Source organism: Elephas maximus, chromosome 15 (genome assembly GCF_024166365.1).
Source record: "Elephas maximus indicus isolate mEleMax1 chromosome 15, mEleMax1 primary haplotype, whole genome shotgun sequence".
In the NCBI taxonomy this organism is placed as follows: domain Eukaryota; kingdom Metazoa; phylum Chordata; class Mammalia; order Proboscidea; family Elephantidae; genus Elephas; species Elephas maximus.
Window position 1 is genome coordinate 46,960,400 of NC_064833.1, and position 17,187 is coordinate 46,977,586.

The 17,187-nt window shown below is 40.4% G+C and overlaps 1 protein-coding gene across 5 annotated transcripts in view; it reads right to left on the bottom strand.

Annotated features, from left to right (window-relative positions):
* Positions 1 to 16,618, bottom strand: part of NDUFAF6 (NADH:ubiquinone oxidoreductase complex assembly factor 6) — a 63,437-nt gene extending 46,819 nt beyond the window's left edge. For all 5 annotated transcript variants that reach the window (XM_049853980.1, XM_049853976.1, XM_049853977.1 and 2 more), the window contains exons 1-3: positions 16,407 to 16,618; positions 11,567 to 11,666; positions 345 to 467 (exon numbers count right to left, since the gene is read on the bottom strand). In XM_049853980.1, the coding sequence (XP_049709937.1) occupies positions 345 to 467; positions 11,567 to 11,666; positions 16,407 to 16,603 (420 nt within the window). In that variant the 5' untranslated portion in view covers positions 16,604 to 16,618. The remainder of the gene's footprint in view (positions 1 to 344; positions 468 to 11,566; positions 11,667 to 16,406) is intronic.
* Between the last annotated feature and the right edge of the window lie 569 nt (positions 16,619 to 17,187).

Consider the following 17,187-nt stretch of genomic DNA (forward strand, 5'->3'; position numbering starts at 1 on the left):
AACCAAGAGAGAATAAACTTCTGCTGTTAAAGCCATCCATTTGTGGTATTTGTTATAGCAGCGCTAGGTAACTAAGACAGTTGCCACTGCATCAAAATCTTCAGGGTTTAAATTCTGCAATCAAATGTGTGGAAAACAAACAAGTTTGTAACGTAAAGAGACCAGGTTCCCCTCTTTTTTCCTTTAGTAAAGAAACACTCCAAAGATCTGTGCAAATTATCAGTTCCGAACATAAGTCTAAGAATAATTTCAGGATAGATTCCCCATCGACACTATCCTAATAATACCCATCTAAAAGTATGCATAAGTAATGTTCCTACAAACTAAAAGTAGCAACTTTTTACCTTCCACAGTTCAATGGCCACAGGCTGCTGTGGTGGATTATCACAGTATATGTCTTCCACAGTGTTCTTCCAAAACTGCATCCGCATCAGCCCAATTGTTTTCTCAGACACTGAGTCCTTAACCTGTGAACAGAGTTTAGAAACTATAACAAATGCACTGCTCAGTCTCCTCCTGTGACTCTGCACAATCATATAATTCTAGCCAAAAACTAATTCTATATATTTCCTTTAATTTTTTATTTAAGTTATAGCAGTCAAATTGTTGCCAGTAAAAGCTGCAAATTACTTGGAGCTAAGTTAAAAATATTTCCAAAGTTTACATTCAAAAGTTGGAGGAATTCCATAAAACAAAACAAGACTATAGGGGCACACAAGCCCAAGGGCAAGGGCTTGAAGGCAGGATGGGACAGGAAAGCTGGTAATAGGGAACACAAGGTTGAGAAGGAAGAGTGTTGACATGTCATGGAGTTGTTAACCAATGTCATAAAACAATATGTGCACTAACTGTTTAATGAGAAACTAGCTTGTTCTGTAAACCTTCATCTAAAGTACAATAAAAAAAATTTTTTAAATAGGAAGGATTCTAGAAATAAGCTGCAAGAAAAAGCAAAGAGAGGGAGGGGAAACATTTGGATTAAGAAAGACTTAAGAGATATACCAACCAGTTGCAACATGTGAACTTTATTTGGATCCTGATTTGAACAAACTTAAAAAAAGAAAGACAGGGAGTAAGATGTATGTAAACCTACATGTGACAGACTGATTGGAATGGTAAATGTTCACTTGAAGCTTAATAAAAATTAATTAAAAAAAAAAAAAAAGAAAGAGACAGACACCTGGGAAATCTGAATACCAGATGTTTAATAATATTAAGAAATTACTGTTAAATTTTTAACACATGATAATGGTATTGTGGTTATGTTTTTAAAAAGTGAGTTTTTTCAAACCTTTGCAGAATCTAAAACATCGAAATATTACAAAGCATCTTCTCAGACCACAAGGCAAAAAAACTAGAAATCAATAACAGAAAAACTAGGGAAAAGAAATCAAATACTTGGAAACTGAACAATACCCTCCTGAAAAAAGACTGGGTTATAGAAGACATTAAGGAGGGAATAAGGAAATTCATAGAATGCAATGAGAATGAAAATACTTCCTATCAAAACCTCTGGGACACAGCAAAAGCAGTGCTCAGAGGCCAATTTATATCGATAAATGCACACATACAAAAAGAAGAAAGAGCCAAAATCAGAGAACTATCCCTACAACTTGAACAAATAGAAAGTGGGCAACAAAAGAATCCATCAGGCACCAGAAGAAAACAAATAATAAAAATTAGAGCTGAACTAAATGAATTAAAAAAAAAAAAAAATTAGAGAACAGAAAAACAATTGAAAGAATTAACAAAGCCAAAACTTGGTTCTTTGAAAAAATTAACAAAATCGATAAACCATTGGCTAGACTGACTAAAGAAACACAGGAAAGGAAACAAATAACCCGAATAAGAAACGAGAAGGGCCACATCACAACAGACCCAACTGAAATTAAAAGAATCATATCAGATTATTATGAAAAATTGTACTCTAACAAATTTGCAAACCTAGAAGAAATGGGTGAATTCCTGGAAAAACACTACCTACCTAAACTAACACAATCAGAAGTAGAACAACTAAATAGACCCATAACAAAAAAAGAGATTGAAACGGTAATCAAAAAACTCCCAACAAAAAAAAAGCCCTGGCCCGGATGGCTATACTGCAGAGTTCTACCAAACTTTCAGAGAAGAGATAACACCACTACTACTAAAGGTATTTCAAAGCATAGAAAATGACAGAATACTACCCAACTCATTCTATGAAGCCACCATCTCCCTGATACCAAAAGCAGGTAAAGACATCACAAAAAAAGAAAATTACAGACCTATATCCCTCATGAACATAGATGCAAAAATCCTCAACAAAATTCTAGCCAATAGAATTCAACAACATATCAAAAAAATAATTCACCACGACCAAGTGGGATTTATACCAGGTATGCAAGGCTGGTTTAATATTACAAAAACCATTAATGTAATCCACCATATAAATAAAACGAAAGACAAAAACCACATGATCTTATCAATGCTGCAGAAAAGGCATTTGACAAAGTCCAACACCCATTTATGATAAAAACTCTCACCAAAATAGGAACTGAAGGAAAATTCAACATATTTTTTTTTATTCAAAGCCAACAACCAGCATCTAAATGGAGAGAGCCTGGAAGCATTTCCCTTGAGAACGGAACCAGACAAGGATGCCCTTTATCACCACTCTTATTCAACATTGTGCTAAAAGTCCTAGCCAGAGCAATTAGGCTAGACAAAGAAATAAAGGGCATCTGGATTGGCAAAGAGGAAGTAAAATTATCTCTATTTGCAGATGACATGATCTTATACACAGAAAACCCCAAGGAACCCTCCAGAAAACTACTGAAACTAATAGAAGAGTTTGGCAGAGTCTCAGGTTATAAGATAAACATACAAAAATCACTTGGATTCCTCTACATCAACAAAAAGAACATCAAAGAGGAAATAACCAAATCAATACCATTCACAGTAGCCCCCAAGAAGATAAAATACTTAGGAATAAATCTTACCAAGGATGTAAAAGACCTATACAAAGAAAACTACAAAGCTCTACTACGAGAAATTAAAAAGGACACACTTAAGTGGAAAAACATACCTTGCTCATGGATAGGAAGACTTAACATAGTAAAAATGTCTATTCTACCAAAAGCCATCTATACATACAATGCACTTCCGATCCAAATTCCAATGTCATTTTTTAAGGTGATAGAGAAACAAATCACCAACTTCATATGGAAGGGAAAGAAGCCTCGGATAAGCAAAGCATTACTGAAAAAGAAGAAGAAAGTGGGAGGCCTCACTCTACCTGATTTCAGAACCTATTATACAGCCACAGTAGTCAAAACAACCTGGTACTGGTACAACAACAGACACATAGACCAGTGGAACAGAATTGAGAACCCAGATATAAATCTATCCACATATGAGCAGCTGATATTTGACAAAGGCCCAGTGTCAGTTAATTGGGGAAAAGATAGTCTTTTTAACAAATGGTGCTGGCATAACTGGATATCCATTTGCAAAAAAATGAAACAGGACCCATACCTCACACCATGCACAAAAACTAACTCCAAGTGGATCAAAGACCTAAACATAAAGACTAAGACGATAAAGATCATGGAAGAAAAAATAGGGACAACCTTAGAAGCCCTAATACAAGGCATAAACAATACAAAACATTACCAAAAACGACGAAGAGAAACCAGATAACTGGGAGCTCCTAAAAATCAAACACCTATGCTCATCTAAAGACTTCTCCAAAAGAGTAAAAAGACCACCTACAGACTGGGAAAGAATTTTCAGCTATGACATCTCCGACCAGCGCCTGATCTCTAAAATCTATATGATTCTGTCAAAACTCAACCACAAAAAGACAAACAACCCAATCAAGAAGTGGGCAAAGGATATGAACACACACTTCACCAAAGAAGATATTCAAGCAGCTAACAGATACATGAGAAAATGCTCTCGATCATTAGCCATTAGAGAAATGCAAATTAAAACTACGATGAGATTCCATCTCACCCCAACAAGGCTGGCATTAATCCAAAAAACACAAAATAATAAATGTTGGAGAGGCTGCGGAGAGATTGGAACTCTTATGCACTGCTGGTGGGAATGCAAAATGGTACAACCACTTTGGAAATCTATCTGGCGTTATCTTAAACAGTTAGAAATAGAACTACCATACAACCCAGAAATCCCACTCCTCGGAATATACCCTAGAGAAACAAGAGCCTTCACACAAACAGATACACGCACACCCATGTTTATTGCAGCTCTGTTTACAATAGCAAAAAGCTGGAAGCAACCAAGGTGTCCATCAACGGATGAATGGGTAAATAAATTGTGGTATATTCACACAATGGAATGCTACGCATCGATAAAGAACAGTGACGAATCTGTGAAACATTTCATAACATGGAGGAAACTGGAAGGCATTATGCTGAGCAAAATTAGTCAGAGGCAAAAGGACAAATATTGTATAAGACCACTATTACAAGATCTTGAGAAATAGTATAAACTGAGAACATATACTTTTGTGGTTATGAGGGGGGGAGGGAGGGAGGGTGGGAGAGGGTTTTTTATTGATTAATTAGTAGATAAGAACTGCTTTAGGTGAAGGGAAGGACAATACTCAATACATGGAAGGTCAGCTCAACTGGACTGGACCAAAAGCAAAGAAGTTTCCGGGATAAACTGAATGCTTCAAAGAAGGTCAGCGGAGCAAGGGCGGGGGTTTGGGGACCATGGTTTAAGGGGACTTCTAAGTCAATTGGCAAAATAATTCTATTATGAAAACATTCTGCATCCCACTTTGAAATGTGGCGTCTGGGGTCTTAAATGCTAACAAGTGGCCATCTAAGATGCATCAATTGGTCTCAACCCACCTGGAGCAAAGGAGAATGAAGAACACCAAGGTCACACGATAACTAAGAGCCGAAGAGACAGAAAGGGCCACATGAACCAGAGTCTACATCATCCTGAGACCAGAAGAACTAGTTGGTGCCCGGCCACAACCGATGACTGCCCTGACAGGGAGCACAACAGAGAACCCCTGAGGAAGCAGGAGATCAGTGGGATGCAGACCCCAAATTCTCATAAAAAGACCAGAGTTAGTGGTCTGACTGAGACTAGAGGAATCCCGGTGGTCATGGTCCCCAAACTTTCTGTTGACACAGGACAGGAACCATTCCCGAAGACAACTCATCAGACATGAAAGGGACTGGACAGTGGGTAGGAGAGAGATGCTGATGAAGTGAGCTAATTATATCAGGTGGACACTTGAGACTGTTGGCATCTCTTGTCTGGAGGGAGGATGGGAGGATAGAGAGAGTTGGAAGCTGGCATAATTGTCACGAAAGGAGAGACCGGAAGGGCTGACTCATTAGGGGGAGAGCAAGTGGGAGTAGGAGTAAGGTGTATATAAACTTATATGTGACAGTCTGACTTGATGAGTAAACGTTCACTTGAACCTCAATAAAAGTTAATTAAAAAAAAATTGCTATTCATTAAGTGAGACAGAACTTTCAAAATTAAAAATTAAAAGATATGCTATTAAAGTTAGTAGCCTACATGAACCCTGACGTCACCAACCCAGAGCCCAGCTACCACTACCCACTGTTCTGATCAGGACCAAAGTAGATGGACTCTGATAGAATAGGGAAAAAATGTGGAACAGAATCTCAAATTCCTAAACAAACAACGGCCTTGCTGGACTGGTTGGTGAACCGGAAAGCTCCCCAAGACTCCTGCCCTGAGATACTTTAACCCTTGAACTGAAACTTGCCCCTGAGACCTTTTAGCTAAATCACAGACTGGCTCACAAAATAAAGAATATCACCCGTGAGTACTGTGCTCCTTTAAAAAATCATCTATATGAGACCAAAGAGTCAACACTTACTTTAAAACAAAGATAAGAATGTCAGGGGGCAGGGAAACTAGATTAATGGAAATAGAACAACCAGAAAAGAAATATTGACAATATTCATGAATTGTGAAGAATGTAACCAATTTTACTGAACAATTGTGTAGAAATTGTTGAATGGAAATCTAAACTGCTATATAAATCTTCACCAAAAACACAATAAAATGTTGTTAAAAGAAAAAAAAAAAGTGAGTTTTTTTTAGCATAAAACTCATTGCCATCAAGTCCATTCTGACTCATAGCGACCCTACAGGACAGAGCAGAACTGCCCTGTAGAGTTTCACAAGGAGCACCTGGAGGATTCAAACTACTGATCTTTCGGTTAGCAGCCATAGCAGTTAACCACTACGCCACCAGGGCTTCCATCTTTTAGAATACACACTGAAATATTTATAAAAGGAAAAATGTATCTGACATTTACTTCAAAATAACCTGGAAATGGGAGTGGCTTGGGTAGGGAGAGAGACAAAAGAAGACTGGCTGTAGAATTATTAACAGTTGAAGCTGACTGATGGGTACATGGGTTCATTACGTTACCCTCTCTACTTCTGTACATGTTTGAAATTTTCCATAATAAAAAGACTTTAAAAAAAAATAAATGGAAGAGAAGAAAAATAGTCCTTGACAGGTTACTGATGGTAAAAGTATGTTCAAATCTGCAGATAAAACAGCAAACAGAACCAGAGGTTCTTTAAAGGAAGGAAGGAACCAGCATTTATCAACTTAGTTGATAACCGTACTGTGGTTAGGAAAGAGAATATCCTTATTCTATGAAACACACACAAAAGTTTTTAGGGATAAGGGCTATGCTGTAAGCAAATTACCCGATACGTTTCATTTAAAAAAAAAAAAATGTGTGTGTATACATATATATAGACAGAATGGTAAAGCAACAGGGCAAAATATTAACAGAGGAATCAGGGTATTCTTTGTACTATTCTTATATTTCTCTGTGTGAAATTATTCCCAATTAAAAAGTTGGGAAAAATACTGTCTTGGTGCTGGGTGAGTCTCTTAGAAACATTTGGTGTTCAGATCCTAACAGTGTACATTCTATTCTCAATAAAGTGGCTAGAGTAACACTTTTCAAACACAACCAAGAAATACTGTCCTTCTCTGTTCAAAACCCTCCAACAGTTTCCCATTTTGCTCAGAGTAAAAGCCCAGGTGATTGCAAAGGTCTCCAAGACCTTACCTATCTGACCCACTGCTACCTCTGACTTCCCACTATCTCCCTCTGCTGCAGCCATACTGGCTTTTTTGCTGTTCCTTGAACACACCAAACCAAAACCAAACCCAGTTCCGTCGAGTCGATTCGGACTCATGGCGACCCTACAGGGCAGAGTAGAACTGCCCCCTAAAATTTCCAAGGAGCGCTTGGCAGATTTGAACTGCCGGCCCTTTGGTTAGCAGCCGTAGCAGTTAACCACTACGCCACCAGGGTTTCCTTGAACACACCAGGCACACTCAAACCTTGAGCCTTTACACTTGCTGTTCCTTCTGCCTAGAAAACTATTTGCCCACATTATCTACATGGCTCACCCCCTCACTTCCTTCAAATCTTTGCTCAAATTCCACCTTCTGAGTGTTTCAGGATGCCCCTCTTTAAAATAGGAACCCCACTAACCCCCTGCCCTCCTCTCTCTCTTTTATCCCATTTTATTTTTCTCCACAGCACTTTATCTGATACAGTGTTTATTTGCTCCTCAAGTACAGGGACTTTATATGTTTTATTCAATGCTACATCCTCAGGACCTAAGAGTACCCAATGCATTTTAGACGCTCCATCAACGCTTGTGGAATGAATTAAAAGAACAGGACTGTGTGAGCAAAGAAGTGGCAAGATGCTCCTACAAAGTGGCTGACAAGTCTGGGGGAAACTTGAGGCTCAAGTTATTAAAAACAGAATTTTAATCATTTTAAGGTTAGAAGGGAAGACAGCTGTGGTGACTTTTTTTTTCCCCCATACATACATATTTTTTTAATTGAACTTTATATGAAGGTTTACAGAACAAAGTAGTTTCCCATCAAACAGTTAGTATACACATCATTGTACGGCATTGGTTAACAACACCACAACATGTTAAGACTCTCCCTTCTGAACCCTGGGTTCCCTATTATCAGCTTTCTTTTTCCCTCCTGTCTTCCAGTCCCTGCCCCAGGGCTGGTGCACCCCTTTAGTTTTGTTTTGTTCCATGGGCCTGTTCAATCTTTGGCTGAAGGGTGAACCTCAGGAGTGACCTCATTACTGAGCTGCAAGGGTGTCCAGAGCCATACCCTCAGGGTTTCTCTAGTCTCTGTCAGGCCAGCAAGTCTGGTCTTTTGTTTTGAGTTAGAATTGTGTTCTATGTTTTTCTCCAGCTCTGTTCAGGACCTTCTATTGTGATCCCTGTCAGAGCAGTCAGTGATGGTAGCTGGGCACCATCTAGTTGTACTGAACTCAGTCTGGTGAAGGCCGTGGTAGATGTGGTCCATTAGTCCTTTGGACTAATCTTTCCCTTGTATCTTCAGTTTTCTTCATTATTCCTTGCTCCTGAAGGGGTGAGACCAGTGGAGTATCCTAGATGGCTGCTCACAGGTTTTTAAGACCCTAGACGCTACTCACCAAAGTAGAATGTAGAACATATTCTTTATAAATTATGTCATGCCAATTGAGCGAGATGTTCCCTGACACCATGGTTCCTACAGCCCTCGGCCCAGCAATTTGGTCCCTCAGGGAGTTTGGATGTGTCTATGCAGCTACCATCACCTTGCCTTGTACAGGTTCTGGCTTCCCCAGTATTGTGTACTGTCTTACACGGTGACTCTTTATAGCTAAAATGTGATTGGTTTAATATGCTAATATATAATTTATACCTGAAAAAGGATAAGATGAAAAAACATGGGCCCACGACTTCCATGAATACACCAGAGAAAAAACAACCAGAATCTATTACTCACTATAGATTTACAGTATCTAATTTCAGATTCAGTGCTACACTCATGGCCTTTTTATTCATTCCTTGTTCACTTCCTATTATATTCACCAGAGAAGCTGTGCCAAAACTTTCTATTTTCTTCAAGACTCCAAACTTTCCCCAGCTCCCTCACTCCCAATAAGCAACCTCTCCATTTACTTTACAGAGAAAACCAAGCCATTCTAGTTAAACTCCCTCACTTTATTTGTGTCTGCACACTTTCCTCCCGCTCTAGGAAAAAGTGTCTCTCCTCCTTTTGAAATTCTTAGACAAGAGTGAGTTAGCATTAAGAGAATGGAAAGACGAAAAGAGAAGCCACAGCCTGGGAGAAAATAGCTGCAAAACACACATCTGATTAAAGGACCTATATCCAAATATTTGAAGCACTCTTAGAACTCAACAGTAAAAAAACAAACAACCCAATTAAAAAGTGGGCAACAACCAGAAGAACTAGATGGTGCCCGGCTATAACCGATGACTGCCCTGACAAGGAACACAACAGAGAACCCCTGAGCAAGCAGGACAGCAGTAGGATGCGGACCTCAAATTCTCATAAAAAGACCAGACTTAGTGGTCTAAGACTAGGAGGACCCCGAGGGTCATGGTCCCCAGACCTTCTGTTAGCCCAAGACAGGAAACATTCCCAAAGCCAACTCTTGACATGGATTGGACTAGACTATGGGATAGAATATGATACTAGTGAAGAGTGAGCTTCTTGGATCAAGTAGACACATGAGACTATGTGGGCAGCGCCTGTCCGTAGGGGAGATGAGAGGGCAGAAGGGGTCAGAAGCTGACCAAAAGGACATGAAAAAAGTGTGCTGTCTCATTAGGGGGAAAGCGACTAGAGTATATAAACCCAAAGAACCCAGTGCCCTCGAGTCAATTCCGACTCATACCGACCCTATAGGATGGAGTAGAACTGCCCCATAGAGTTTCCAAGGAGCTCCTGGCAGATTCGAACTGCCGACCCTTTGGTTAGCAGCCGTAGCACTTAACCAGTACGCCACCAGGGTTTCCTAGGAGTATATAGCAATGTGTATATAAATTTTTGTATGAGAGACTGACTTAATTTGTAAACTTTCATTTAAAGCACAAGAAAAATTAAGAAAATAAATAAAAAAGGCAAAGGGCTTATACGGAAACAAATGAACAAAAAAAAGTAGGCAAAAGATCTGAACAGACACCTCACCAAAGAAGATAAACAGATGGCAAGTAAGCTTATGAAAAGATGCTCAATATCATGTGTCATGGGGGAACTGCAAAATAAAACAACAATGAGATACCACCACACATTTGTCCAAAATACAGACAACACCAAATGCTGGAAAGGAACTTTTATTCACTGCTGGTGGACATGCAAATGGTACACTTACTTTGGAAGACAGTTTGGTAGTTTCTTACACAGATATACATGGTCTTATCATGCAATCTAGCAAAGGTACTCCTACGTATTTACTCAAATGAGTTGAACACATGTCCGCACAACAGCAACTCAATTAGTAATTGCCAACACTTGAAAGCAACCAAGATGTTGTTCTTTAATAGGTCAATGGATAAACTGTGGTATATCCATACAATGGAGTATTACACAGTGATAGAAAGAAATGAGCTATCAAGTCGTGAAAAGACACAAAGGAATCTTAAATGTACACTCCAAGTGAAAGAAGCCAATCTGAAAATGCTACATATAGTATGATTCCAACTACATGACATTCTAGAAAAGGCAAAACAACAGAGACAGTAAAAACATCAATGGTTGCCAAGGTTTTGGGGGAAGATAAGGTGGGGAGAAGGGTGAATAGGTGGAATACAGGGGGTTTTTAGGACAGTGAAACTATGCTGTATGATATTGCTATGGTGGATACACAACATTATGTATGTGACACAAATCATACAATACAAAGAGTGAACCCTAAACTATGGACTTTAGTTAATAATAACCAACATTGGTCCATCGACTGTAACAAATACAACACATTAAAACAAGATGTTGGCCAAATGGACACAAAAATAGTGCAGGGAAGGGGTGTGCTGTCTCATTGGGGGAGAACAACTAGGAGTATATAGTAAGGTGTACATAAATTTTTGTATGAGAGACTGACTTGATTTGTAAACTTTTACTTAAAGCAAAATAAAAATTAAAAAAAAAAAAGATGTTAATAATAGGTGAAATTGTAGGCAGAGAGAGAAAGAGTATTTGGGAACAGCACTTTCTGCTTACTTTTCTGTAAACCTAAAACTGCACTAAAAAATAGTCTTGACATTTTTAAAAAGTGAGTTAACATGATCTGAGGCCTGAGTCTGCTATAATTGCTTCCATTCCCCACTTCACGTTAAAACTAAAACCTCAATTTAAAAAGGGTCTTGAAAAACTTGCTATATAAATAGGAATTGTGCAATTGTTTGAGAGGATACGCAGTAATATTCTGATTAACCTATTCAATTAACACACAGAAGTGCAATGTTAATAGCAGTTGCACAGTTTTAATCCTTAGAAGAAATAAAAATTTCCAGAAACATCGAGTTCATCAGCTAGCTTTATTTTTAGAGTTTAATCATTAAACCTATATAGTTAGCAGGAGAAATAAATCACCATCAGAGATCTTAAAAATATCTAACATATAAATTAAAACTATATTTCTTTAATGTTCAGCATTAAACCCATAATATACCATTTTGCAAATAACAGGTAAAGTATTTTAATACCAGCCTGAGCCAGTTCCACATTGAAGGCCCTCAATGCAAACACTGCACTTCGGGATTCTGCAGGTTGCAGCAGGGAGCACAAATAACCTTCATAATCTCGTTTCCTGTAAAAAACAGGCCAAAAAAAAGAGTTACTCTTCACTTTCCAAACTGCACACAAAAATACTGACCAAAATTAACTGAAAATGAGGGTTCTACTCAGAATAGGATCGAAATTTCTTGTATTTTATACATGTTTCCCTACAATTATGAAAAATCTATCGGCTCAAATCCCTGACCAGTTAAAAAAACGACATACTCAATCTCAATTTATTTCAACTTATGTCATTCTTGTAATTTTAATTGTTTCAGAATCATTTTGGTTTTAGTAAGAATTCAAATGAGCTATATAAGAAGACAAACTAGAAAGACCTGGTGATCTACTTCTGAAAATGAGCCAATAAAAACAATAGTCTGACCTGCAACCAATCACTGGGATGGCACAGGACCAGGCAGCATTTTGTTCTGTTGTGCACGGGGTAGCCATGAGTCAGGGGTGACTCAGTGGCAGCTAACAATAACAGGAGTAGAAATCAAACTAAGAAAATAATTTAAGCAGGTATATTGGTGTTAACTCATTGCGGTGTGATAGACTGCTTTTATGTGGCCGTGGTCTTCTAACTCCCACCCAAGTGATTGGGGAGGTCTGTGGGATAAAGCAATGTGCCCCAGAAAAAGGATTCGTCAGTTTTGCCATCCCGCTGGGCTTGAAATGAGCAAGCCCAGAGGTGGGAAAGAGAGAAGCCCACCACCACCAAGGAAGCACAGCCAGGAGTGGAGAGCTGGACCTGGGATCCCTGTGCTGAGAACCTCCTGGAACCAGGAGAGGAAGGAGCAAGCAAGCTGTAAACCTGAAGACAGTGAGAAGTGGTGTCAGAGATGTGGTAGCAGCAAAGACTACTCAGTGGGGTTCCCCACCCATAGAGTGAGAAAGCTGAGTGCCTTTGGGCAGAGGCAGAGGGCCAGGGTGAGGTGTGCCTTCGAGTACAGCTGCGGAGACGCTGTCCTGACAGAAAAATTGTATCCTGAGTGTTTCTGAAGGTGAATTGTAACCTGTTACCTCCCTAATAAACCCCATAATGATGAATATTGTCTGTGAGTTCTGTGTGGTCACTGCAATAAATTATTGAACCCAGCAGGGAAGTAGAGAGTGCCATGGGACGGTTGTCTGGTGTCAGAATTGGTAAAGATGGCAGAGAGAGGAGGTATGTCTGACTTCCGCCTCACAGCAATCAGTCCTGGGCTGCTGATCTTGATTCTCCTTCCTCCATGTAAAGAGAGAGGAGATCAGACACCACCTCCATTTTTACACTCAGGAATAATGAGAGAAGTCTGAAAGGGATCTGTGAATTATATGGAAATATTGGATCAGTTTTCATTTCCTGATTTTGATGGTTGCCCTATGGTTTTATGGGGGAGAATCCTTGTACTTAGGAAATACACACATGAAGTATTAAGGGGTAATGGGACATCATGTCTGCAACTTATTCTCAAATGAATCAGAAATGTTAACAACGAAGGGATGGGGTGAAGAGTCTACGGGAGCCCTGTGTACTATTTCTACAACTTTTATGTAAGTTTGAAATTATTTCAAAATAAAAAGTTAAAAAAGTGTAGACTTTACTATAGTCATTCTAGGAAGGATGACATAAGTATAAAGTACTTACCAGACTGCCTATCTACAAGGCTGCTTTAACTGTAATTCACTGAAACCTTATTATAACATTATTTCCTATAAAACAGTATTCAACATAAAATGGGTCCCATCTGAAACTCATTCCATGGAATTTAAACCCGTTGCCATCGAGTCGAGCCCGACTCATAGCGACCCTATAGGGCAGAGTATAACTGCCCCACAGGGTTTCCAAGAAGCGGCAGGTGGATTCAAACTGCCAACCTTTTGGTTAGCAGCAGAGCTAACCACTGAAACTGAGACTATTCTCACTTTACAACTGACTCATATTTTGTCATTTGCCTAACAGAGAACTTATACCCCTTTTATCCACTCCCTTGACAATTCTCACAACAAACAACTATAGTGAATAGTAACCCTGCTGTCTCAAAACAGCTCTACTAAAAAGATCTCACCAGAAGCAGTTTCACAAGGTTCTTCAAAAAGGTTTGTTTCTAAAGGCACTGACAGCAAAGCAAGTCTATACTTTATACTTTTAAATATACATAGATATAGATGCAGTACTTAAAATTTTTATTTTACTATAAAAACTGAGCTTCAAAAGTGTTTAAAGAAGGATTTGAAAGGTAATATGAAACTGTAAGGAAATACTGAATGGAAATCAAAACTACAGTCTGAACCTTCATTACTTAACTAGTTACTGATGGAAATGACACCAATTACTCATGTCTGTTTTCTAATTTCCAAGATGAGGCTTGATAATCTCCCTGTTCCACATCTCCTCAAAATAGCCAATATGTGAAGTACTTCAAGCTTCTTACTGGAAAATGAAAAATGAATGAAAGACATAATAGTAGGACTTTTAGCAAGCTTTGTTGCTGCAAATGAAATAATCTACACGTGGTTTCTCTATTAACAACTTGTAAAAATGTTAGTTGAAAATTTTTCTAAACAATATTACTAGCTTCTCTACCTTCAACAGGATATAATAATTATTTAACCACTTCTTTATCACTCAGGATCACTGTTACTGGATAGCGGGTACACGGGGATGTTCGAAGTGACTGACTGAGGTCCAGTTACATGAGAGCTGTTCCAGAGAGTGAAAAATGCCATGATATGGATATATAAAACTTATGGCTTTATACAGCAACGGGGCCTATCACCTTTGATTTATTCATTCATCCAAACATATATTCAGTGCCTGCTATGTGCCATGCAACATACTAGACCTCGAAGACAGGTGTAAACTTCAGTCTAGTTAAGGAGAGACAGACATGTAAGAAACAAGCTCATCAGACGTTAGGATTACTGTGCCATCGGACACAAAGGAAAAGTGGGCCCCTGGGGAGGCTGGAGGAGGATGGGGAACACTGGCTGCACTCCCATACATTGTCACCTCCTTACCTCCTTACTACAGCCTTAATCCCAAGGGCCTGAGGTGGCTCTCCTAGCTTACCCAAACTCCAAGAAGCCTATGTAAGATAAGGTTTGAGATTTTCCCCAGGAACCAAACCTCACTAGTTTCCTAGAAGAGCTCAAGCTGGCTAACCAGAAGCTCTGGCTTGGAATTTTTCCTGACACTGGAGGCCTTGAATAAGATGCATGTCCAGAACAACCCTGCATAAACATTTCAGAAGCCAAATTTTGCAAAGATTATTGATGGACAATTAGAAGCTTGAAGCGCTAATCTTCCTTTCAAGTTTCATTTTGTTTTGATTTTTAAAACTGCTTATCAAGCATTTGTTCTGTGCTAAGGACTCTGCTAAGCACTTTTATATACATCATTACACTTAATCCTCACAACCCCGTTATAAAGTAGGAACAGAAATGTACAAACGGGGAAAAAACTGAATCTTAAAGTAATTTTCCCAAGTGACAGAGTTAGGATTAAGAAACTCAGATCAGGTCTGTATGCAAAATCCAGGCTTTTTTAAATCACTAGAGTCAATGGCCCCCAATCCAAACAAATATCAACATGGACAGGTTAAATATCTGGCCATTCGTAAATTATGTATTTGAGAAAAGCTACTAGTTAAGAAAAATAAAGAATTATGTATTGTATGTTTGTAAATACACACACTTATCACTAGAAGGCTACGTAAGAAATTACTAAGAGTCATTACCTCTACAAAGGAGAGCTATGACACAAGTAGGATGTTATACACTGGTTACATAGAATTTTGTATCATTAAAAAATAGTAACTCTGAAATACATAAAAAATGAATACAATCTTTTGACAGTTTTGACTTTTAACAATTCTTAATGCCCTGATTTCCACTGGAGCCCTGGTGACACAGTGGTTAGGCGGCTGGCTCTTAACCAAAAGGTCAGCAGTTCCAACCCTCCTCGGAAACCCTACAGGTCAGTTCTTTTGTCCTGCAGGGTTGCTATGAGTAGGAATTGACTCATAGCAATGGGTTTGGTTTTGGTTTTTATGATTCAAGGGTAGCAGAAGGGCACAGGGCCTACGAACTGGTCTTTGCAGTCTGACCTAGATTCCAAGACAGGCCCCTGCTCCAGAGCCAAGTGACCCGACTAGTCCATCTTAACTCCACAACCGATTAGAGCGACTCTCACGTTGTCAGGTGTTCCCGATGCTGCTAAAGCACAGCGAGCCCCTAACTAAACGAAGTTTCTAGTGAGTCTCAGGCAAATTCCCTAATCCCTCCAAATATCAATTTCCTAGTCTATTAAATGAGATAATAATTTAAGCTGTACTCACTGTGCCCATACTACATGTCAGGCTTTGTTCCAAAGGCTTTAATTTTCACAATCCTAAGAAGCAAATCTACATTTGTTTTTCAGAATTCGTAATGAGAACTGAATAAATCACTCGTAAACTACTTTGCCACACAGAAGAACTCAGTTACCGCTGTCATTAAAATTAATTACTGGCCGATATGCAAAAAATCTATGCGTGCAAAAACGTTTATATTAAGTTAAAATTAAGGTTCCGGCAAGCTGACAAGCGTAGGCAAACAAAGAAACGTTGCCACAATTTGACCCGAACGAACGTTCTTGCTGCTTCACCCCCTCCACACACCGCACCGGCGCCAACCAGTCTGAGCATCCAGAGGAGCGCGAGGACCGCGCTGGTCTGCTCGCCTTGAGGGTCTCGGGTCCGAGCCGCGCCCACCCGGCGGCCGCGAGGAGGACGGCCTTGCTCACCGCAGCAACTCCATGCAGTAGAGGTCAGTACCCGGCGCTCCCCGCCCGCTAGTCGCAGCTAGGCTCCGTCCAGACACTGCGAGCTCTGGCAGCCGCCGCGAGCGCGCGCACAGATCCTGGGGCGGCCGTCGGCGGCACAGACCCGGGACGTAGGGCCGCAGCGGACCCCACGCCGCGCCCAGTGTGGAGGCCGCCATGCCGCCTGCGCCGCGTGCCCTTCGACCCCGCGCCGTCGGCGCCCGGCCACGCCCCAGGCCACACCCCCAGGCCACGCCCCAGGGCGATCCGCCCACCCACCTCTCAGCCGCAGGAAGCCGGCCTCTGGACGCGGCTCGGAGAAGAGCTAGGTGTCGCTGTAGTCCCTTTCGTCTGGGCTTCCGCCGCGCTCTTCGGCCTTTTTGGTAGCAGGAAAGCCCTGCCTAGTGTGGCCCATCCTGCTTGGCCTTGCTTCTTCTTACATCCATTCCAGGTCGACCCCGGAACGACTACGAGAAGTATGAGTGTCCGCTCCTGAAAGAAGTAACTGCCAAAATTACGTCCCGCCAGCCCTGCGCCCCAAATCCTCCAGCGAAAGCGGAACACTTTGCAGCGTTTCTCAACAGGGGCGCTCTTGGCATTTGGGCGCAACTGAGCTATGGGGTCGTTAGGAGTCGGAATTGGCTTGACTGCAAAGGGTTTGGTTTTTCTCTTTTTGGAGCTGCTCTGGAAGGGGCTGCCCCACACGATGACGATGACGGAAGTTTGCTGTACCTGGATGTTCCGGCATGGTAACCACCGAACG